Source organism: Pelophylax lessonae (assembly GCF_965119305.1).
Source record: "Pelophylax lessonae genome assembly, chromosome: 5".
NCBI lineage: Eukaryota > Metazoa > Chordata > Amphibia > Anura > Ranidae > Pelophylax > Pelophylax lessonae.
The window spans coordinates 416,728,878-416,753,711 of NC_138772.1; the positions used below are offsets into that span (position 1 = coordinate 416,728,878).

At 47.6% G+C, this 24,834-nt stretch overlaps 1 protein-coding gene across 1 annotated transcript in view; it reads right to left on the minus strand.

The window, feature by feature from the left end:
* The window catches only part of PRKDC (protein kinase, DNA-activated, catalytic subunit), a 1,165,045-nt gene that overhangs the window by 158,462 nt on the left and 981,749 nt on the right, over positions 1 to 24,834 (minus strand). The window contains exons 75-76 of the mRNA XM_082258689.1: positions 6,301 to 6,388; positions 5,423 to 5,566 (exon numbers count right to left, since the gene is read on the minus strand). Of these exons, the coding sequence (XP_082114815.1) occupies positions 5,423 to 5,566; positions 6,301 to 6,388 (232 nt within the window). The remainder of the gene's footprint in view (positions 1 to 5,422; positions 5,567 to 6,300; positions 6,389 to 24,834) is intronic.

Consider the following 24,834-nt stretch of genomic DNA (forward strand, 5'->3'; position numbering starts at 1 on the left):
TAGTGAGACCTATTCTTGGTAGGTCCCTCACTAATCATACATATCCTACCATGTCACCATGACTCTGAAAGTTCTCTCGTTGAACACGAAAGGGCTCAATAGTCCTTATAAGAGATCGGCATTGATTAGAGAAGCCAAACTTCAAAAAGCTGACGTTCTTTTTGTCCAGGAATCCCACTTTGCAGCCCATAAGTGTCCTATAGTGTCTCTCCCCCATTTCCCCCACGTCTATTTGGCCAATGCTCCGAAAAAGAAGTGTGGTGTTTTTATAGCTGTCAGAGACTCAGTAGCATTTAAGTATATTGACTCTATTGCTGATCCTGAAGGAAGGTTTATTGTGCTGATATGCCAACTGAACAACACTGTATTTACCCTACTTAACCTCTATGCCCCAAATACACAGCAAAGGAAGTTTTTGTCCCCGCTGCTCTCTGTGGCGATGAAAATGTTGCAAGGCACCCTCTTGATTGGAGGGGATTTCAATACGGTCCTGGACCCTGCCATGGACTCCACCTCACAAACCAGGAGGCCAACACAATCTATTGTGTCTTTACTGCAGTCTCATGATTTATATGATGTCTGGCGCTGTTTTAATGGCTCTGAAAGGGATTATACCTTTATGTCCGCACCCCATTCCTCATACTCACGCATAGACCTCTTTCTCACTACGAAGGGATCCTTGCAGAGTGTGACTAATGCTCGCATTGGCACAATTTCTTGGTCTGACCACGCACCGCTAGTTCTGGAGTTCGATGACAAGTTGCGCAACTCCCCTCCCCCGGTGTGGAGACTGAACTCTGAGTTGCTGGCGGATGAGAAGCTGCGCCAATCGATACTGCAAGAACATAACGATTTCTTTGAATGGAACGATGGCCCTGATGTTAACAGGTTCACTTTATGGAGCATATATAAGGCATACATGCGAGGTGTGTTGATCAAAATGTCTTCTTATTTACGGAAGCAGAGGAGGAAACAAGTTGAGGACTTGCTGAAGTCCATCAATCTCAAAGAGCAAGAAAATAAACTCAATCCCTCCCCCGGTCTTACACAACTTATCGTTTCTGAAAGACAGAAACTAAGGTCTCTCCTCCTGTACAAATATGAAAATCACCTTAAGTACATGAAGGCTCAATTCTATGCACTTAATAACAGAGCAGGGGCTTCGTTGGCTCGGAGGGTCAAATCCAAGCGACTTAAACAGAAAACTCTATCCTTGACCTATCCGACTACAGCTGACCTCCTGACCAACCCCAAAAACATAGCAGACGCATTCGCGTCTTATTACCAGAAACTGTATGACCTCCACTCTGACAATTCAACACCCCAACCTACTCCGGAGGGCATTGCCGAATTTCTCTCCAAAACAAAATTGCCTGCCCTCTCTCAGGAGCTGCTCCAATCTATATCACAACCCATTACCTCACATGAAATCTGCTCCGTTATTGCTAAACTCCCTAACAATAAATCACCTGGAGAAGACGTTTTTTCCAACGACTATTATAAATGCTTTGCTCCAGAGATTGCCCCTCGATTACGGGACGTCTTATCTCTTGCCTCCTCCACTGCTTCCTTTCCTCCTGATATGTTACGTGCTGTAATAGTTACCATTCCAAAACCGAATAAGGATCCTTCTCTGCCTGCAAATTATAGACCTATATCACTCCTAAATGTAGATATAAAAATTTATGCCAAGATATTAGCTCTAAGGTTACAGAGGGTACTTCCTCTCCTGATACACCCAGATCAGGTGGGATTTTTCCCTGGCCGTCAGGCCCCTGATGCCACTCGACGTCTTATTGACCTAATATCCCACCTGGGGACCCCTCAAACGCCTTCTCTGCTCCTGTCCTTGGACGCGGAGAAGGCGTTTGACAGGGTCCACTGGGGCTATCTACAACAAGTCCTCGACAAGTTAGGCATTCATAATTGGTTGCGATCTGCCATTTTATCCCTCTATTCTAATCCCTCTGCGGTAGTCCTTACTTCGGGAATTAAGTCCGAACCCCTGCACATTACCAATGGAACCAGACAAGGCTGCCCCCTTTCGCCCATCATTTTTACACTACTTATGGAACCCCTAGCTCAAAGAATCCGTGACTCCCCTTTTATCTCAGGCCCCAAGATTGCTCGTTCTGAGCACAAGATAAGTCTGTTCGCGGACGATGTTTTGCTCATTTTGACCAATCCAGCCAAATCTCTCCCTGCAGTGTATGATTTATTAAATGAATTTAGTGCAGTCTCCTATTATAAACTGAATGCTAGCAAATCCCAAATACTTGCTTTACACTTACCCCCGGCCCTACGTCAGTTACTATCTCATGATCTACCCTTCACTTGGGTCACAGACTCCTTAGGTTTCCTGGGTATCCAGCTCACCCCAAATCCCTCCAGACTTTATGCCTACAATTTTAAACCCTTACTGGACTCTTTACCACGTACTCTGGCGTCCCTTAAAACACAGGAACTATCCGTCATGGGTAGAATAGCCACATTTAAGATGATAGTCCTGCCTAAAATTCTGTACTTCCTTCGCACACTGATAATTCCCCTCCCACGCTCTTTCTTTACAGCCCTCCAAAGTATGGTTACCAAATTTATCTGGGACCGCAAACCCTCGAGATGCTCGCTGTCTATTATGTCCAGGCACAGGTCCCTAGGGGGGATGGGAGTCCCCAACCTTTACTCATATTATAAAGCATGTGTTCTCGACCAACTCAAGTACTGGTGGACTCCCTCCTCCAACAAATCCTGGTCGCAGATGGAAGGCGATTTAATGCCACATAAGAGCCTCCAACTGCTATTACTTGCTACTCGAATAGGTGCCAAACCCCCACAATCCACGATCCCTTCGATCCTTTGTTCGGTCCGATTATGGAAAGAACTTCCTCTTACCCTATCGCCTACGGACGGTGGCCAAAAAATTATGCTCCCGCTGAAAGCTTTAGCCTATCTCATTCCCAACCTGGATCTCACATTGTGGCTGCCTAAGGATGCCCAACCGAGATACGTAAGAGACCTTTTTCAAGGCACATCACTTTCTACATACACGGACCTAGTGAAAAAATTTAACCTCCCGTTGAAGACCTTTCACACTTATCTCCAAATAAGATCCTATTTACGCTCAGAACCCATACCACACTTTGTTACACTGCCTACTTACATTCATGAATACCTTCAGGATCTTCCTGGCTCCTCCAAGGGCATAACCCTTTTTTACAAAACACTCACTCAACCAGATCATTTCTCCAAAACACACACCATGATCAAATGGGAACAGACCCTACAGAAAGCATTTCCTAACTCCTACTGGTTGAAGGCCTTCTCATTCACGTACTCGGCCACTAAATGCGTTACACACTGGGAACAGCATGTTAAACTAACCCATCAATGGTATCTAACGCCATATCGGCTTTCCAAAATCTACCCTTCCCACTCGCTCGCGTGTTGGAGGGAATGTGGGGAGTGTGGTACCCTGTTTCACACTATGTGGGCCTGCCTGTCTCTTAGGTCATTCTGGAATAAAATTTTCTGCCTGATATCTGAATTGTGTGACTGGCAGGTGTCCCCTGAACCGGAGTTAGCTCTCTTACACATCCGTATACAGGAATTACGGCCTGCCTCCAGGCAAGTGGTGATTCATCTTCTCTTAGCAGCCAAACTCACCATCACTAGACTGTGGAAGTCCACCACAGCCCCCTTGATAGGGGACACCATTGACACCTTGAACCAACAGTGTGATATGGAACGTATTCTTTCCCGCATTTACCTGAACACCAAAGCATTCCACAGGAAATGGGATATTTGGCTCCAGCACCCTAAATGCACAGTTAACATCTAATGAAATATTGATTGATGTAACATAAGGTGGATTTCATGACCCTGCCCCATCCACTACCTCCCCAACTTCTTAACCCGCTTTATGTACACCCCACCCCCCTTTCGTGTCTTCCCCATCCTCCCCCACGCTCACCAACGCCTTTGCCCCTCACCATTGGCAGTTTTTTCGGCAAGTTCACTTTAGTAGGCGATCTATTTACTGTTTATTTGTACTCCAAGGTGGACACCCCCCCCTGTGTCACAGGTTGTTCCCATCGGGGTGCCAGGGGTGGAGAGGTCCTCCGTTTCATTGGGCAAGTGTTTTAACACCTTTACTTAAGCTCCATGTGAACGTGTACTGATAGCTGTACTGTATGCCTCATATCTGCATTTTTGACATTGCTATGTACATTTTCTTCGTTGTAATGGAGGCACTGTATGTAAACTGCTTGTTTTGAAGCTTCTGTTTTTTGTTTAAATCAATAAAAATCTATTGAAACTAAAAGCCCTTTTAAACGCATACACTGGTTACCACGTTTACAAGCATTTGGTGTTTGAAATGCTGGTACACTACAGTCCTGAACGCAATTTTCTGCTTTCAAAAAAATTTCAGTAACCTCAACTACCTCCAAACTACTATAACAGACTGAGTATACATGTACACATAAGATAACATTGAGGAGAGCTCAGGGGCTGCTGAAACAACGACCAACTGCTCCTAAACGTCCATGTAGCAGCTGTAGTGTACATGAGGCCTAAGAATTTTAGGTAATAAAAAGATAAACCATAACAAAATACAAAGTTTTTAAAGTGGAGTTCCACTCTGAAAAACCTTTTTAGCTAAAAATACCCCCGGGAAAGTCAGGGCTAGCGCATTTCAGCAACGATTGCCTCTGAACTGTCCCCTGTTTCACTTACCTTTTAGAAGAAATACTTACCTTGAAAATGTCTTGTCCAGCGCTGCCATCTCAGGTGTGGAAAGCTGAATCCAGAGTGTCCTCTTCGGTGTCCTATTCGGTGACGTCGGAGTCCCAGAATACCCTGCTCGTCACTTCCGGTGCAGGCGCGTCATCCCTGCACAGCTTCTGGGCATTCCCAGAAACTGTTTAGTAGGAAATGATGCGCCTGCACGGAAAGTGACGAGCAGGGCCTGTGCAGGCGCATTGACTCCTGGGAGTGATGACGCTCATCTCCAAGGAGTCAATGCAAGCAGGAAGAGATGGCACGGGCCGCGGCCGCAGAGGGAGGAAGAGGAAGGAAGGTAAGTATATTTTCTTTAAAAACAAGGTAAGAAAATAAAAAAAAATGTTTAACTATCCAATTCTTTTTCAGGTAAAAAAAAAAAGCAAGCGGATGGTGCAAAGTTGTTTTCGAAGCCAGAACACCGCTTTAAAATAGACACTTGCATTTGAATGATTGTTGCAAATGAATAACAAGCCGTTTTCCCAGGGACCCTGAAGGTGAGATTTCCATGACGGTGCTCCAGGACCTCTCCCTTTGGCAAAGCCATTATTCTCCCCATCCCCTAGGCAAATAATTACTGAGTCTAGCAATGGCTCCATGTACACCAATTAAATAACTATTAATTGTAACACAAATCACATACCTCTGCAAACTTAATCCTGAATGATCCAAAGAAGTGGTCCTTCGTGTTGCACAAATTTGATTGCATCTCCTTATACAACTCCTTAATTTTCCCTTTTTCTTGTTTTTCTTTAGACAGTTCAATGAAAACTTCATCTCTCCAGTCCTTAATGTAAATAGAACCAAATAGTTATTTGCGTTGCCATATTTTGTGTTGCCAATGTGTATGAAATTGTGTGTAGATAAAATACAAGGAAAATAAATTAAATGATAAAAGGGAGGCCTGTTTGAAGACCTAAAATAGAGCAGTGTTAACTGCAGTTTAATAGAAAATGTGCTATTTTATTGACAGCAAATTTGAATTAGATAAAAGCATAAATATGCAGCAAGGCAGGGCCAAATTGTATTAAAAAATTATTGCAATGTTGAAATTAATTCCAAATCGCAACATATGCATGGGGAGCAAAATGTTATCCTGCTGCTTTGAAGTCCCCCATAAGTCATTGGGTCCAAACATGCTGGCAGTGGACACTATTTAGTGTTAAGGAGAATAATGGGACAGAGTTATAAAAAGATAAAGTGCTTTTGTTGTGGCAGTGGTATTATTAGTTTGCAGTTGGAGTTCCCAACAGTTGGCACTGGAAATGCAGATCCTTCAGTAACAGAATAAAGGACGCATTTACCTGTGATGACACCAGAATGAAAGATGCAGCGTTGGGCTTCACTCAGCCCATAGTTAATCAGACCTCAATGCACTGGTAGCTGTAGTCATTATATAAATTTACAGCTACAGTGATAACCCTTAAACACTCTGTAATTTGGAGAGAACTCCATCCAAAAAGGCAATCTGCATGCATTCCTATAATTAAGCCAATCAGTTTAAGATGCCCAAAAACTTACCTGTAATATCAAAGCAGGATTAGATAGTTGCTCCAGGGCTTTGATGAATTCTCCAGCTAATCCATTTTTATCCAGCTTGTTTTGAATTCTTAAAAAGAAAAATCAAAGCAGCAGGGATTACATACCACTAAAGAAATACTATTGCAAAACCATTGAATTTTGCTGCATAAATATGAATGTCAAGCCCCACAGACCCTTTCCAGTTGGATACCTGGATGGCCTCACAACTATGTAATTTACTTCGCACTCTACCCTCTCTTTCAGAATTTTAGAGACCACTGACACCTCTTGAAAAGCTTTGTTCCGACCAACATCCCATAAGTCACTCTCTATCCATCATTTACTCTCTTATTTTATATACTGTAGACTCTTCGTCATCCTTGCATTTCTCCTTTGTCTTATGCCCATCTTCATTGAGCTACGCAAAATTTGGTTGTAAGGAGTTGCACAGGTGATTTATGACTTGCACTCAATGTATACTGCTTTTCTTCTTTATTCAGTGCATACATGCTTTGTATTTGTCATAGAGTTACTAATCCCTGTAATTTCTGTGTATAGTTCTTTTGGATGTCCTGTGCAACCTAAAACCTGTCTAAATAAAAAATGTCAAGTAGGAATCCCATTCTTTCCTATGTGACTGATTTCGATTGTTCACATGCTTGCATTTTATTTGAATGTGAAGAACAAAGTGAAACTCTGTGGGTCCATTCACGCCTACATGTCTGTTACCATGTGTGCTGCATGCACATAAAACATTATTCCAAACTCAAAATAAACAGCCTTGCCCTGCACTGCAAACCCCAACCTATCGGTCCCTGCACATTCACTGCAACGACACCAATTAGTCTAATGAAAACCTATACACTACTGTATTCCCACTACAGGTTGACGATACCTTTTAAAGTAGTATTAAACCCTCAGCGTTTCTAGCTTAACACATTGTGCACAATACCATGAACATTCTTCAGTAAACGGTTTGTTAAAATGCGTACTTTAGCACTTGCAGCTTACAACTTTCAGTGCTGCTTCCCTGAATTTCAAGTCTTTACAGGGAAATAGTTATCAGTGGACAGTGCAGTCCACAGTCAGTCTGTTAGTTTGGAGTAGGGGGGGGGGGGGGGAACAATGTTCCTATTGATGCAAACAGTGTAGGAAGACACAGCTATGGCCAATGCATGCAAGAGTGACCCCACAGGATGCTGAAAGAGAAAGGACCCACCCTAAAAAATAAACCTGGGGCAGAGGTCATGGCACCGGCCTAAACTGGAGCATAGCCAAGATTTAAAAGATAAAGAAGCTGCATACGAAGTAAGTGAGTAAACTAACTGCCTAAAAAACTTGAGGGCTTTATAAAACTGAAAAACTGGATTTTTGTACTTACTGTAAAATCCTTTTCTCTAAAGTCCTTTGACAGACGCAGCTCCATATCTTCTTAGACCATTGGGTTATACTCCTCCCATCAGGAATAGGACACTAGGCAGAAAAAAGCTTTACCATGCCTATGGGGCTGTCCCTGCAGGCATAACCCCACAAACTCAGCTACAGCTTCCAGTTTAATTGCAAGCAGTGTTAGGAAAACAAAAACCCCATTTCACTCATAAGTAGAGGGGCGGGTGCTGTATCTGTCAATGGATTTCAGAGAAAAGGATTTTCCAGTAACAACAAAAATACAGTTTTCTCCAACTTGCATTGACAGACGCAGCTCCATATCCATTGGGATGTCCCAAAGCAGTATATTCATGAGGGGTGGGAAAAAAAAACGCCAAAAAAGAACGTACTTCCTCAAAAGGCTAAACTTAGCCAACCAGGTAACATGGATATCAACCAGGAACAACTGGAGCTCACCCAAAAAAAAAAAAAAAAATCCTCAAAGAGAACAAAATATCTATTTTAGACAGCAGCCTGCAAAACCTTGCAGTCAAAAGAGGCATCAGAAGATGCTAAATGAATACACATAAAAGTGATATTTCACCAGTTCATGCGCTGATCTGATGCACACTCCAAGGCTTGCTGGTGGACTTTTTTGAATGCAGACTTTTCCAATGTGAGGTTGTTGCAGCTTCTCCTTGTTTACACTGGGTGGCGGACAATGAGTCTGTATGAAAATGACAAAAGGAGACACCAGCGCACAGCCGCCCTTGCATAATAACGTTTTATTTGAACATAGAACAACATTTCTAGCAGATATACTCACATGTTTGAAGAAGATAACAGGCACTCTCCCCCAGATGGCCCCTTCAGATGCTATGGAGCTCGGACGCCGCTCCTGAAGTGCCTGGTAACCCGAATCCTCCTCGCTTTGGCCCCGGCGTTCACAGCCCACTGTGCCTGCGCATGGATCAGCTGGCTAGTCGCCACTGCGCATGGGTGCCGCGGCCCTGCCAGAAGACTGTAGGTGGAAGGGAAGTAAGGAATGGGACAGCGTAGTATGCTTAATGGGTTGCTATGACAACGTGTTTCGGAGGTGGAGTCTCCTTCCTCAGGTCACGCCCACACTATTCCCCAACCGCCTTTAATTTGAGATGACCCCACCTATGCCTCTCTGCTTAAAGGGGCCATACCAGGAGGAATTTAATTACAATGGAAAGGGGAATAAGAGGCTGAAAAGCAACCCTACAGACAAAATGTAATCAATTGTCACAATACATTATTGTAATATATTATCATTATAAATGAATTCATTTCAAAAGGCTTATTAAAACATTTTAAAAACATATTAAAAACTTTAAAAATAATTTTCAAAAATGATTTAAAAGATCCTTGAAAAAAAAAAAAATGTGATCCACATATTAATCATCATTATTTAGGGGTATATGAACACAATAATTATCAGACAAGGGTACTGACCTCTAGTTCATCATTTAATCCCCCTGGAGACATGGAGTTGAGTGTGAAGATCCAGAAGGTCTCTTGCCTACATAACCGTGAAAACCTCTCCCCCTCAGGGAGAAACATAGATATGGCCTTAATACCAAACAGCTTCAGACCTTCCGTACTGTCTCCATGCACCTTACTAAAGTGCCAGGGCACACTAGGTTTATCCTTTTTCTGCTCTATATAGCGAATGTTCACCAAACCTTGTGCGCATGGCCCGGACTGTCCTCCCTATATAGAGCAGACCACATGGGCACTTCAGACCATAGACTACAAACTGAGTACTGCAACAGATAAACTGTTAAATTTTAAAGGACCGTCCATCCTTCAGGACGAAAGTATGTTTCCCATGGTCCGGGGAAAAATACCTTAGCAACTGGGGAAAAAATACCTTAGCGACCGGGGAAAAAATACCTTAGCGACCGGGAGGAATACCTTAGCGACCGGGAGGAATACCTTAGCGTGAGTGTGTCAGTGAGTGCCTGTGAGTGTCAGTGAGTGTCGCGGAGTACCAGGGGTAAGAAAGTTACATAGTTAGTGAGGTTGAAAAAAGACACCAGTCCATCCACTTCAACCTATGATGTGTGTGTGTTTGCTGTTAACCGTACATTGTATACCCCTGTATGTTGTGGTCTTTAAGGTGCCTATCTAATAGTTTTTTGAAACTATCGATGCTCCCTGCTGATACGACTGTTTGCGGAAGAGAATTCCACATCCTTACTGCTCTGACAGTGAAGAACCCCCTACGTACTTTAAGGTTAAACCGCCTTTCCTCTAGTTTTAGTGAGTGGCCACGTCTCTTATTGTATTCCCTTTCTCTGAATAGTTTGTTCCTTATGCTAGGGTCGCCAGTACAGTATTTGTACATTGATATCATATCCCCCCTTAATCGTCTTTTCTCCAGAGAGAATAAGTTCAGTGCTAGTAGTAATTCCTCATAGCTGATGTCCTCCATTCCCCTAATTATTTTTGTTTCCCTTCTCTGGACTCTTTCCAGTTTCAGCACATCCTTCCTGAGGACCGGTGCCCAGAACTGGACAGCATACTCCAGATGTGGCCGGACCAGATGCTTGTAGAGAGGAAGAAGAATCTCTTTATTTCTGGAGTGAATCCCCTTTTTTATACATCCCAGTATTCTGTTGGCTTTGCTTGCAGCGGCTTGGCATTGCATGCCACTGCCAAGCCTGTTGTCTACCAGTACCCCCAGGTCCTTTTCCATCTTAGATTCACCCAGAGGTCCCCCCCCCTATTGAGTAGCTTGCTTTCTGGTTTCTGGCACCCAAGTGCATTACTTTACATTTTTCAACATTAAACCTCATCTGCCATGTAGTTGCCCACCCCATTATTTTGTTCAGGTCCGCTTGTAAGGTTTCCACATCCTGCATAGACGATATTGGCATGCTTAGTTTAGTATCATCCGCAAATACTGAGATTGTACTAGATATCCCCTCCTCTAGATAATTTATGAACAAGTTTAACAGGATTGGCCCCAGGACAGAACCCTGGGGGACCCCACTTTCCACACCCACCCAATCCGAGTACTCCCCATTAATCACCACCCTTTGCACTCTACCCTGGAGCCAGTTCTCTATTCCTTCCTAAGTAAAGTTAGGAAGCTAGGAAACAGTCACACAGGACAGACTTAAATTAGTGAATCCCCATCAGATTAGTGGGTACAATGCCCGGCGGGTGTGAAGATGCGATTTGGTGTACATCTTGTGGCATGTATACATTCCTCAACACAAAAAGAATTGGCCCGCGGGACTTTTGTATGAGGTACGTGCTCAGTGGCTGGAAATGATTATCATGCACAGTATATGAATAAAATAACGATTGATTTTATTACATAAAATGACAACATTTTCTCAATGGCACATAATATAGCTCAATGGCTCAAAATATACATGACATGTAACATGAATGATATAATATGATGTATTTTCACTTTAGGGTAGACAACTTGGTGTAACCTCTTGCTTTGAAAGTAACAAGAATGATGTAATAAGATGACATCGCAGTAGAATATATATTGTTAACTGACGCGTTTCGGGAGCAATCTCCCTTCTTCAGAGATCAATATATTCAAGGTGTCTCGATAAGAAGACAATGTTGTTACAGGGTGCAGTAGAGATGAAATAAAAATGAAAAAGGTTCAAAAAATGATAAGAGCTAAGGGAGTACTGTATACTCACAGATTAAACAAGCTCAAATGGCAAAAGTGGACTCCTGTATGGCAGCGGTGCGTCACGTCTAACCCGGGAGCTGAAGGGTCCCAGAGTGCCGGCAAACAGAGAGGGGGTCCCATGGCAGGCAAGTGTGTGTGTATGAAAGAGAACCTTCCAAACCTGTTGTATAATAAATATCAAAGTAGTGAAAATGTGGCATATATGCTCACAATGGTAATAAGCTGGTATAATTTGTACCAGGTGGGAAGGGCTAGTGTAATAAAAACATGGGGTTTCCAAAAGGGTGTGGGAGACGCAAGAGAGTATTCTTTCTACAGTTTATCCATGTTATTTTTATGACAGAGTGGCCCCTTGTGCCAGTCGGTGTTCTTTGTCTTTTCCCGGGAGCTGCGATGTACGCAATAGGGAGGGTCCGCACCCCCTTGCTGTCCCCGCCCTCCCCCTTGATTGGGATGAGTGGGTCCACCGGTTACATCGGCGTCATGCCGCACCTCTAGCGCTGTGCGTCAGGGCCTCCACTGACGTACTTGCGCTACGGCGTGCCGTCATTTCTGCGGGACGGGGAGGTCCGCTTCCAGCGTGCCTCTCCCTCACAAGATCACAGACGCTTCAGCTCTGTCTGCCTTTACCCGTGCATGACGTTAGGGTCCCTTTTTTGCTGCCGGCCGCGGAGCAACCTGTCAGGTCAGTCACTGGGATATTTCCACTTTTCCCTTCACGCCCTCATCCTTTCCTTACACTTACATCCCCCAGGCTAACACTTCACTTACTCCCTATTTCAAATATTTTATTTTTAGAAAAGGAACAACAGTCGAGAAACAATCTGTGACATGTACTATACAGACATATGTAGCATACATAGCATCAAAAGGAGAAGCAAACTATAACATCCGATTGAAGAACAATGAAGGTCCTGGCATAGTCATAGAACCCATCCCCGGAGCCGGGGAAGGTGCAGACACATCCACCCGGAGTCACAGATAGCCAGGCACCGATACAGACATGTGGAAGAGCTGAATTATGGAGAAAGAAAAACCTTTCCCGGCCGTCGCTCCCCAATTTTAACTTAAAGATGGGAAAGATAAGTGAGAACAGAGCCCCAGACTGGGTGACGTACAGAGACAACAAAGAAGGATGGCGAAGGGATTGGGACAGGGGGGGGGGGGGGGGAACAGATGGGGAAACTCCCCGCATGGACAAACCCACGGGTACTCCCGGGGTGGAGATCAACCGCACATCAGAGACCTGCCCTTGTCCGAGAGCACGAAGATATTCCAGAAACCCCAAATCTTATCGTATCGTTCCCTGTGATGCTGCCTCGTGAGGGTGAGGTCCTCCATTCTGTTAATGTCCTCCATCCTGCGCATACAGTCCCCAATAGTCGGTACTCTAGTCGTCTTCCAAAGCAGCGGGATGCAAGCCTTCGCGGCGCTCAGAACGTGGGGGATAATAGATTTTTTGCATTTCGAGATCGGCATAGAGGAAACCTGGAGCAGGAAGAACTCCGGGGTATCCGGGATTTCCCCGTCCGATAGTTCCCCCAAGAGGGCCCGGACATCTCGCCAGAAGGGGCGTAGTCAAGGACAGGACCAGAAAATATGGAGTATCGTGCCACTTCACTCTGGCACCTCCAACAAAGGTCCGGCGTGTCGGGGAAGATTTTGCTTAAGAGAGAGGGAACCCTATACCACTGGGTGAGAATTTTATAGTTCAACTCCTGCAATTTCGCGCAGGTCGGAGTCTTCAAAGCCAGGGTATATACTTTCAGGCGTTGCGCCGGGGTGAGATGTAGCTGAAGATCCCGCTCCCACTTGCCCAGAACAGGCAGAACATAGTCCTCCCCCGGAGAGAGCAGTAGGCCGTAGGATTTAGACAGCGTGCCCGGCAGGCTCCCACTCCCCACGCAATAATCCTCAAACAGAGTGAGGTCTCTGGAGAAAGACGAGGGGTCTGGCAAGGAGCGAAGGTAGTGGTGTACCTGGGCAGCGTGCCAGAACCCCAGCCGAAAGGAGCCACTACTCGACATCAGCTCCTCTATCGTCGGCCACCGAGACCCCCTGAGGAAATGGACGGCCTGAGAGATGCCCCTGGACATCAGTCCACGGAATGCCGTTTCCTCCAATCCCGGGGAAAACTCTGGGTTACCCAGAACCGGATAAAGCGGGGACGTCTGTGTGGAGATGGAGGGGTGGGACAAAGCTCGACGAGTGGTTGCAATCGTCACGCCTATTGTGGGGTGCGCTCGGAGGCCCCGTGGTAGTTCCCCTCTGACCCACGGCAACCCCTCCAGGGAGGGGACGGTCTGTCCCCTTTCCAATTGCAGCCACAATTTACCCGTACTGTGTCTCCACCAGTCAATCAGCCGGCCAAGGTGGACCGCTAGATGATATTTAGCTACATCAGGGAGGGCCAGGCCCCCAGAGTGTTTCGGCAGAGTCAACTGGGCACGAGATAGCAGCAAATGGAAGAGCACAAAAAGCCGCACAACCGGTTGAAGATGCAAAAAGTTAAAATCCAAATTTATTTTGCAGGCAAAAAGATAAAATCATCCAAGATGAAACCAAAACAGTCGGAGACATGGGGGGGAAAAAGGGGGAGCACGGCGGTTGACGCGTTTCAGTGTCTTGTATTGTACAGCATGGTTACGACTAAGCGGAAGACTCCGTGAAACGCGTCAACCGCCGTGCTCCCCCTTTCCCCCCCCCATGTCTCCGACTGTTTTGGTTTCATCTTGGATGATTTTATCTTTTTGCCTGCAAAATAAATTTGGATTTTAACTTTTTGCATCTTCAACCGGTTGTGCGGCTTTTTGTGCTCTTCCATTTGCTGCTATCAGGACTGCGGATCCGTGCCTGCACCTGGGTTGGATGTGTTTGGAACTATCCCCTCACTTGAGCGGTTCTTTTCCCTCTTGACCGTTTGTGGGCACGAGATAGCCTAGGCCTCCCGTGGGCCCAGATGAACTTCAGGAAGGTGCTGTGGGTTTGAGCAAAGAAGGAGGCCGGTATCCTCACAGGCAGTGCCTGCAGCAGGTACAAGATCTTAGGGAGGATCGACATCTTAATTAGGTTGCACCGTCCGAACCATGAATGCAGTCCGGTATTCCAAGTCTGTAGCAGGCCACGAATATGGGTCAGGAGGGGAGGGAAGTTCAATTCATATATTTTGGATAGATCCGAGGGGATCTGGGTCCCGAGGTACGTCAGAGCTCCCTGAGTCCATTTGAAAGGCAACGTTGAGGACAAGTGCGCCAAGAGGGGGGCTGGGACACCCACCCCCAGAGCCTCGGACTTATGAAAGTTCACTTTCAAGTTAGAACACAGGCCGTACCGTTCCAGTTCCTTCATCAGGTTAGGTGCCGAGATCGCCGGGTTCGTGATGGAAAAGAGTATGTCGTCGGCGTAGGCCGACACCTTGCACTCCAGGTCCCCAACCTTAATTCCCGAGATGTCGGGGTTGGCCCATACTCTGCCCAGAAACGGCTCCAGAGAAAGCGTGAATAGCAACGGGGAGAGGGGGCACCCCTGCCGGGTACCATTAGAGATGTGAAAAGGGGTAGAAAGCACCCCGTTACACTTCACTTGGGCCGATGGGCAAGAGTAAATATGCCCTATCCAGGACATCAACGTGTCCCCGAAGCCCATTGCCCTCAACGTAGAAAGCATGAACCGCCAGCTGACGCGGTCAAATGCTTTCTCCGCATCCGTGTTGAGTAGTACACAGGGTGTTTTCGTCGACTGGGCCACGTGGATAAGGTTCAGGACCTTAGAGGTATTGTCCCTCGCTTCCCGAGAGGGAATGAAGCCCACCTGATCCAAGTGGACCAAGTGCGGCATATGATGGCTGAGGCGATTGGCCAAAATCTTCGTGAACACCTTCAGGTCTATGTTCAGCAAGGATATAGGCCTGTAGCTGCCGCAGCTGGAAGGGTCCTTTCCGTCCTTGGGAAGGACCGATATGTGAGCCCGAAGCGTGTCCGGTGGAAAAGACGACTGCCCCTTGCCCAGCAAGTTGAGCCACGCCACTAAGTGAGGTCCGAGCACGTCCATGTAGGTGGAATAGTAAGGCAGGGTGAAGCCGTCAGGACCCGGGGCCTTCCCCGCCTGCAGAGCTCCCACCTCCGCCTGAAGCTCCAGCAGGGTAATGGGGGCCTCCAGCTCCTCCCTGGCCTCAGCTCCCAGGGACGGGAGGTCCACCGAGGCCAGGTATTCCTCCACGGCGAGCGAAGCACCCCCGTGGTCGGGGAGGTTGTATAAGGAGTCATAGAAGCTCCGGAATTCGCCTGTGATCTATTCGGGTAATGTAGCCGAGCCCCCTGAAGGGGACGTAATACGGGGTACATAGTTGACAAGCCTCTGCGCCTTTACCGAGGCCGCCAGCAGCCTCCCGCACTTGTTCCCCTTTCATATAAAAGGCGTGTCGGGCCCTCTGTAGGTCCACCTTGGCCTTGGAAAACATAAGGTCCTGTACTTGACGGCGAAGAGCGAACAATTCCTGTTCTACCGACTGGTCCAAGTTTTTCTTATGGGAGGTTTCCAACTGGTGGATCGCCTCCAAGTGTCGCTGCAGCTGTTGAGATCTCTGCTTCTTGAGCCGAGCCCCATGTTTCATAAACACCCCACGAATGACCGCTTTATGGGCCTACCATATGGTCCCCCTGTCGCAGTCATCCGTGGTGTTAGTTCAAAAGAACTCTGTAAGTTCCTTCAGGACATCCGTCCGGACTTCCTCGTTGTTAAGGAGGGAATCGCTCAGACGCCAGAATTGTGTCCTTCCCCGTGCCCCCTCGGCTAGTTTGTACACAAGTGAAATCGGCGCGTGATCGGAGAAAGTCATTGTATCGATCGTAGATTTCAGCACCGCATGCAGCTGACTGTGCGGGATCAGAAAGTAATCTATTCTGGAGTATAATCTGTGGGGTGGCGAGAAGAAGGAGTAGTCCCGCTCCCCATTGTGCTGCATTCTACACACGTCGATGAGCTGTGCATCGTGAAAAGCACGAAGAATCTGTTTCCGGGCTGCGTGGGTCACTGAAGAGCTGCCCGAAGAAGTATCCAACACCGGGGATAGCGGGACATTAAAGTCGCCGCCCAATATCAATTGGCCCATCTGAAAGGAGGCCAGCCGCTTAAGGACTCGGGCGATGAACACGTCCTGGCCGTCATTCGGAGCATAGACGCTCGCGAGCGTCACCACAGTCTCCCCAATGGTACCTCGTAAAAACACGTAACGACCATTGGGGTCCAGCAGGGAATCCCGGCAGGTCCAGGGCACCCTGGCAGCCACAAGGATGGACACCCCCCGTGACTTGGCAGCAGCATGTGTGGAGTGATAAAAAGTGGGGTAGTACCGATTAGTCAGTCTCCGGAGGTGGTCCGATCGAAAATGGAGAAACGCGACATCAGCCCGCCGGCGATGTAGGTCGTTAAGAAGGACCTTGCGCTTCTCCGAGACATTGAGCCCCTTGGCATTAAGGGAGACCACTGTGAGCTCGTCCATGTCGAGGGGTGAGGGAAGGGGGGAACAATAACAAGGGGGGGGCGTAAGGAAGAGGAGGACCAGACAACAGGTAGGGAGACGGGAGAGAAGCAGGAGAGAAGGGGAAAGGAAGCGTGGACCAGTAAAAGGAAAAAGGAGAAGGCAGAAACTAGAAGGAAAGGTAGACGAAAAGAGAAGAGAGTCGGGGTAAAGACCACCCCGCACTAGCTAAAGGCAGCTAAGCCACCAGGCACTTGGAGGCCCGTAAGGGCACTCAAGCGCAGGCCTACGTGGGGAAGTGGGTAGATCAGGCACAGCTCGAGCCGCAGCCTCCGGCCCCCCACCCAGCCCGACCCCAGGTGAGGGTAATGTGAAGAAGGAGAAAGAGGCGGCAAGACAGCCAAAAGGGCATCAAGGAGAACACCGATCTGGCCCCATAGGGAAGGAGGCCCATCGAGACCGGGAGGGTAAGAAAGGAAAGAGCGGAGAGGCACCGGGAGAAGGCCATGAGAAGAGGGGACCCAACGGGCCACTCCACACAGTTAAACATCAAGAACAGTAATGAATAAACAAAACTTAAACTCTAAATTAAATTTTCAACAGTACCCCGTTGGGGGGGGGGGGGGGATCCGAGCAGCCAAGGCCCAGTGGGCAAGCCGATACAGTACCGCCATCGAAAGGGTCGTCCCTGTGGGCAGGGTTGGACCCCAATCCCCATCCCGCCCGCCACCCCACGTATTCTAAACCGTGTGGCCACTCGGATCACCCCCCATGAAACGGTAAGGCACAAATCCCCCAACGAGAGGTCCGTGGCATTCCCTGGAAAACAGCAGTAACATCCCCCCCAATCCACAGAAAAATATAGACCCATCTCCCGGCAGTGCCCGCCACCCCCGCCCGCCGAACACCCCATCCTGTCCATCCTGGTGGGAGCAGGAGTCCATGCCCCCCCCCCCCACCGTCCACGTCACCTACCCTGAGCAAATTGCGGCATCGTGCAGCTGCCGAACAGACCCCGGAATCCACCCCAACACCCAGCTCCCCACCCGCTTCCCCCCTCCCGTCCATCAACGTCAGCTCACGGATCATGTGAGGGGGACCCGGACCCAGGGCCCCAGGGGAACCCCCCCTCAGGAGTCCCCAGCCAGGGATCCCAGGGTCATCAGGTGGGCCAGGATGGGCAACAACAAGGCAGTCCAGTCGGCGGGATTAAAGATCCTCGGAGTCTCCTCAGCAACTCTCCTCCGGAATGTCACAGAGCAGGGAGGGTTCCGCAAGTCCAGGGCAAGGAAGGCTTCGAGGGGGCGGGGGCGAGGGGAGCATCCAAGCAAGGCAGTCTATACGGGCATATAGGGTAGAAACCAGCCGACGGTGCCAGCGGGCAATCGCGGCAGGCCGGGCACTGACAGTAAGTGGGGGGAATGGAGGGGGCAGGGACAAGGTCAGGGGGGCCAAGCACCCACAAAACTCACGGTACCTCAAACGGTGCTGTTCAGTCCTCCCTGGGAGCCTCCGAAATACTCGAACGTTGCCGCTGCTGCGGGCGCTGTGGTCGAGGAGCGAGAGGTGCATCTCTGCCGGCGGAAAGCCTGCCCCGGCGGTCCGAGGGGCGCGGGAGGAGTACCAACCAGTCCGGGACCTGCACCGGCTGCACCCCCAAATAGGCAAATAGGGCCGGCAAGTCTGAAGGGGATCTTAAGGTAAACGAGGAGTTGGTCTTCCTGACAGTCAGCGCCAAAGGGTATCCCCAGCGGTAGGTGGCTCCCTTCCTGTGAGCCAAATCCAGGACAGGGCGAAGCAGTGCCCGGCGGTATAACGTGGCCCTGGAGAGATCCGGAAGGATCCGAATCTGTGCACCGTCAAAGTCCACTGTGCGGGCATCCCATGCCTTACGTATCACCAATTCCCGGTGCGAATAGCGGTGGAAGCGGCACACAACGTCCCTCGGACGGTCCGGGTTCGGCGACCGAGGTCCCAAGGCCCGGTGGATCCGGTCAAACTCCAGGTTAGGGGGGAGGGAGTCTCCCAGCAGAACGCCAAGGATCACTGTCACAGAGGCCGCCAAGTCTTCCAGGCCAGTAGCCTCAGGGATTCCCTTAAGGCGAACATTGTTCCTCCTACTGCGGTCCTCCATGTCTTCCATGTGGAGTTGCATGGCCATGGTTGTGTCCCTGTGCGCAGCCTGGGTCCGCTCCACAGCCAGCAGGCGAGCATCCATAGCGGACAGTGCTGCTTCCCCGGAGGACACCCTGTCTGCCACTTGCTTCACCTCATTCCGCACCTGCTGCACTTCACGCCGGTGTGCGGCCTCCAGGCGGCCTACGATAGTTTCAATGTCCCGGGTGCTTGGCAGAGATCTCAGGATGCTCCGCAATTCCTCGTCCATGCCCACCGACGGGGTGATTCCGGTCGGCAGCGGGCGGAAGGCCGCCGGAGTAGTCAGTACTGTGTCCGAGGAGGACGCAGGAGAGGCTGCCTGCTCGTTCCCGCCAGAAGGCCCGGGGCTCTCCACCGCCGCCATATTGCCCGCAGGAGAAGAAGGCTGGGAAGCCGTGAAAAAGCGTTGAATCTCCCCAGAGGGACGCGGCTTACTCGATGTCCCTGCACCGCCAGAGGTACCCTTGGTCTTCCTCTTCTTGGCCGTCCTCATATCTTACCGCCAAGACAGAGTATAGTCGGGCTGGGGAGGATAGGCACGGAGCTCAGCAGAAAGATGTCCTCAGCCGGCCATGTCCAGACCACGCCCCCTTACTCCCTATTTCACTCTTTTCACCCTTCACATCACCCTCCACCACACACTGCTTCTCCATTTTCTCTATCATCCCTTGGCTTTTGGGCTTTCCCTTCTCTTCTTTTTCCTTTCCTCTTTCCTTCCCCCCCCACCTTCTTTTTCCCCCTTTTTCCTCCCTCCTCCCTCCCCCCCCTTTCCCACCTTTCTTCTCTTACGTCTCCCACGCCCTTTTGGAAACCCCATGTTTTTATTACACTAGCCCTTCCCACCTGGTACAAATTATACCAGCTTATTACCATTGTGAGCATATATGCCACATTTTCACTACTTTGATATTTATTATACAGCAGGTTTGGAAGGTTCTCTTTCATACACACACACTTGCCTGCCATGGGACCCCCTCTCTGTTTGCCGGCACTCTGGGACCCTTCAGCTCCCGGGTTAGACGTGACGCACCGCTGCCATATAGGAGTCCACTTTTGCCATTTGAGCTTGTTTGATCTGTGAGTATACAGTACTCCCTTAGCTCTTATCATTTTTTGAACCTTTTTCATTTTTATTTCATCTCTACTGCACCCTGTAACAACATTGTCTTCTTATCGAGACACCTTGAATATATTGATCTCTGAAGAAGGGAGATTGTTCCCGAAACGCGTCAGTTAACAATATATATTCTACTGCGATGTCATCTTTACATGATTACATCATTCTTGTTACTTTCAAAGCAAGAGGTTACACCAAGTTGTCTACCCTAAAGTGAAAATACATCATATTATATCATTCATGTTACATGTCATGTATATTTTGAGCCATTGAGCTATATTATGTGCCATTGAGAAAATGTTGTCATTTTATGTAATAAAATCAATCGTTATTTTATTCATATACTGTGCATGATAATCATTTCCAGCCACTGAGCACATACCTCATACAAACTCCCACGGGCCAATTCTTTTTGTGTTGATATATATTTTGGGATGGAGGAGTGCTTTGGTGGGAACCAGACCATTACCCCTTTCTGTATACATTCCTCGATCATGTGATCGAGGGCGAATACAGCTGCACAAAATGTAAGCACGTTACTTCCCTGGAAGCTCAGGTCCTGAATCTAGGGAAGCAACTGGCAACACTGAGAAGAATGTCCATACTGAAGGAGAGCTGGGAGTGTACCCGTCAGGTGTGGGCAGGGGCCTGCACAGAGGAGGGCGGAGATACAAGTGTGCAGGCATCAGAGCAGAGTAGATAGGTGACCGTTAGGAGGGGTAGAAGGGAACAAGGCAAGGAGGCTGGTCCTGGGCTGGAGCACCCCAATAAATTTGCCCTGTTGCGTGATGTTGGGGAAACCAGTCAGGGACCAGCATTGCTGGAGCAGAGCGACGCCCCTAGCTGCCAGGGGAATAACTCCTCCAGTGAGGGCGGGATAAAGGGAAAAGAAAGACAGGTTCTGGTGGTAGGGGACTCAATTATTAGATGGAAAGACAGGGCAATCTGTCACAAAGACCGTGGGCGCCAATCTGTTGTTTACCGGGCACTTGGGTTCGGCACATCACGGATCGGGTGGATAGATTACTGGGAGGGGCTGGGGAAGACCCAGCTGTCAGGGTACACGTGGGTACCAATGACATAGGCACAGGGAGATGGAAAGTCCTAAAAAACGATTTCAGGGACTTAGGAGCTAAGTTGAGGAGTAGGACTTCCAAGGTAGTATTTTCAGAAATGCTACCTGTACCTCAAGCCACACCAGAGAGGCAGCGGGAGATTAGGGAAGTTAACAAGTGGCTGAGGAGCTGGTGTAGTAAGCAGGGTTTTGGTTTCCTAGAGAACTGGGCCGACTTCTCAGTCGGCTATCGGCTCTTTAGTAGGGACGGATTGCACCTAAATGGGGAGGGTGCAACCGTACTGGATGGCCAACAAGTTAGAGGGGCTTTTAAAATAGGTGATGGGGGGAGGGTACAGATGTAGAATTAGCCAGTGGGGAGCAAGGTTCAGCGGGCACAAATGGGGACATTAGCGGTAGGGTATTCAGAGTTCCTAAATCCAAGGTGGGTATGGGGAAAGATCACAAGAGCAGCCTAAAAACAACATCAAATGAGGATATAGTTTGCATCCAGTCAAAATTACGAGGTTTGTATACCAATGCTAGAAGCCCGGCCAACAAGATGAGAGAGTTGGAGCTGCTGATGTATGAGCAGGATGTAGATTTTGTGGGGATTAACATAGAAACATAGAATGTGTCGGCAGATAAGAACCATTTGGCCCATCTAGTCTGCCCAATATATCTGAATCCTATGAATAGTCCCTGGCCCTATCTTATATGAAGGATAGCCTTATGCCTATCCCATGCATGCTTAAACTCCTTCACTGTATTTGCAGCTACCACTTCTGCAGGAAGGTTATTCCATGCATCCACTACTCTCTCAGTAAAGTAATACTTCCTCATATTACTTTTAAACCTTTGCCCCTCTAATTTAAAACTGTGTCCTCTTGTGGTAGTTTTTCTTCTTTTAAATATGACTTGGTTCGACAGCTCTCATGATTGGTTGGTGACCATTCAGGGGTATTCCCTTTATCGCAGAGATAGAGAAGGTAAAAAAGGGGGAGGGGTATGTCTGTATATTAGGAACAGTGTACAGGTAAATATGAGGGATGATCTTAATAATGGAGCTATGGATGAGGTAGAATCCCTATGGGTAGAACTTCAAAGGGAAGGTACAATGGGGAAAGTAATTTTGGGCGTATGCTATAGGCCCCCCAACCAGAGGGAGGAGGGGGAGGCGGACCTCCTTTCACAGACTGGATTGGCAGCAAGGATGGGAAATGTCATTATAATGGGGGACTTTAATTATCCAGATATAGACTGGGCAGAAGGAACCATGCATTCATCCAAGGCTCGGCAGTTCCTAAATGTTTTGCAGGACAATTTTATGGGTCAGATGGTAAACACACCGACAAGAAACAATGGGGTACTAGACCTACTGATTACCAACAATACAGACCTGCTCACGGATATAGAAATACGGGGCAACTTAGGAAACAGTGACCATAGGTTGATAAGTTTCAGTATTAATCATAGTAACGGGAAACACAAGGGTAATATAAGGACACTGAACTTCAAAAGAGCCAATTTCCCAAATCTGCGCTCTTTGTTAGAAAATATCAAATGGAACCCTGGGAACAAAGAACACAGAGGAAAAATGGGAGTCCTTCAAGAGCATACTAAACAAAGGGATTGGCCGGTGCATCCCAAAGGGAAATAAATTTAAAAGAGCAAAACTAAACCCTGGGTGGCTAAACTCCAACATAAAAATGCATATTAATACTAAAGAAGAGGCCTTCAAAAAATACAAGGCTGAGGGGTCATTGGCAGCATTCAAGCATTACAAAGAATCTAATAAGAAATGTAAAGGCAAAATCATGGTGGCTAAAATAGAACAAGAGAGACATATAGCCGAAGAGAGTGAAAAAATGCCCAAGAAATTCTTTAAGTATGTAAATAGTAAGAAAGCGAGGCCAGAACACATTGGCCCCATAAAAGACGACAAAGGGAATCTGGCCACAGAGGACAGAGAGAAGGTGAAAGTGTTAAATAATTTCTTCTCTTCATTCTTCACAAAATAATTGGGGGGCTACACTAACCCAGCTTGTAATGCTAAATTAAATAATACACCTCAGGAAGTACGCCCATGGTTAACAGAAGATAGACTTAGAACTAAACTAGAGAAACTTAACATAAATAAATCACCTGGAACGGATTGCTTGCACCCGAGGCTTCTTAAAGAGCTCAGCCAGGTGATAGCCAGACCATTATTCTTGCTCTTTAAGGATAGTCTACAGACGGGTATGGTGCCAGCTGATTGGAAAAAAGCCAACGTGGTACCAATATTTAAAAAAGGGCAGAGATATATCCCGGGTAACTATAGCCCGGTCAGCCTATCAGTAGTCTGCAAGATTTTGGATGGGATGTTAAGAGACTACATACAAGACTTTAGCAATGAGAACGGTATTATTAGTAGTAATCAGCATGGATTCATGAAAAATCGTTCTTGCCAGACTGATCTATTAACCTTCTACGATGAGGTGAGTTGCCATTTAGACAAAGGAAAGCCTGTGGATGTGGTGTATCTAGACTATGCAAAGGCATTTGACACAGTTCCCCACAAACGCTTATTGTACAAACTAAGGTACATAGGTATGGACCATAGCGTGAGTACCTGGATAGAGAATTGGCTCCAGGGGAGAGTCAAGAGGTTGGTCATAAATGGGAGTACTCAGATTGGGCGAGTGTGGAAAGTTGGGTCCCCCAAGGTTCTGTCCTGGGACCAATCCTGTTTAATTTATTCATAAACTACCTAGAGGAGGGGATATCTAGCAAAATCTCTGTATTTGCGGATGATACTAAACTAAGCATGCCAATATCTTTGATGCAGAATGTGGAAACCTTACGAGCAGACCTGAACAAAATAATGGGGTGGGCAACTACATGGCAGATGAGGTTTAATGTTGAAAAATGTAAAGTGATGCACTTGGGCGTCAGAAACACGAAAGCAAGCTACTCACTAGGAGGGGAACCTCTGGGTGAATCCAAGCTGGAAAAGGACCAGGGGGTCCTAGTGGACAACAGGCTTGGCAGTGGCATGCAATGCCAAGCCGCTGCAAGCAAAGCCAACAAAATAATGGAATGTATAAAAAAGGGGATTCACTCCAGAAATAAAGAGATTATTCTCCCACTCTACAAGACTCCGGTCCGGCCACATCTGGAGTATTCCGTTCAGTTCTGGGCACCGGTCCTCAGGAAGGATGTGCTGGAGCTGGAGAGAGTCCAGAGAAGGCAACAAAAATAATTAGGGGAATGGAGGACATTAGCTATGAGGAAAGACTACAAACATTGAACTTATTCTCTCTGGAGAAGAGACGCTTGAGGGGGGGGGGATATGATATCAATGTACAAATACTGTACTGGTGAGGACCCTAGCATAAGGAAAAAACTTTTCAGAGAAAGGGAATACAATAAGACACGTGGCCACTCACTAAAACTAGAGGAAAAACTTTTTACCCTTAAAATACGTAAGGGGTTCTTTACTGTCAGAGCAGTAAGGATTTGGAATTCTCTTCCACAAGCAGTAGTATCAGCAGAGAGCATTGATAGCTTCAAAAAACTATTAGATGGGCACCTTAAAAAACCACAACATAAGGGGATATACAATGTACGGTTAACATCAAACACACACACACAATAGGTTGAACTGGATGGACTGGTGTCTTTTT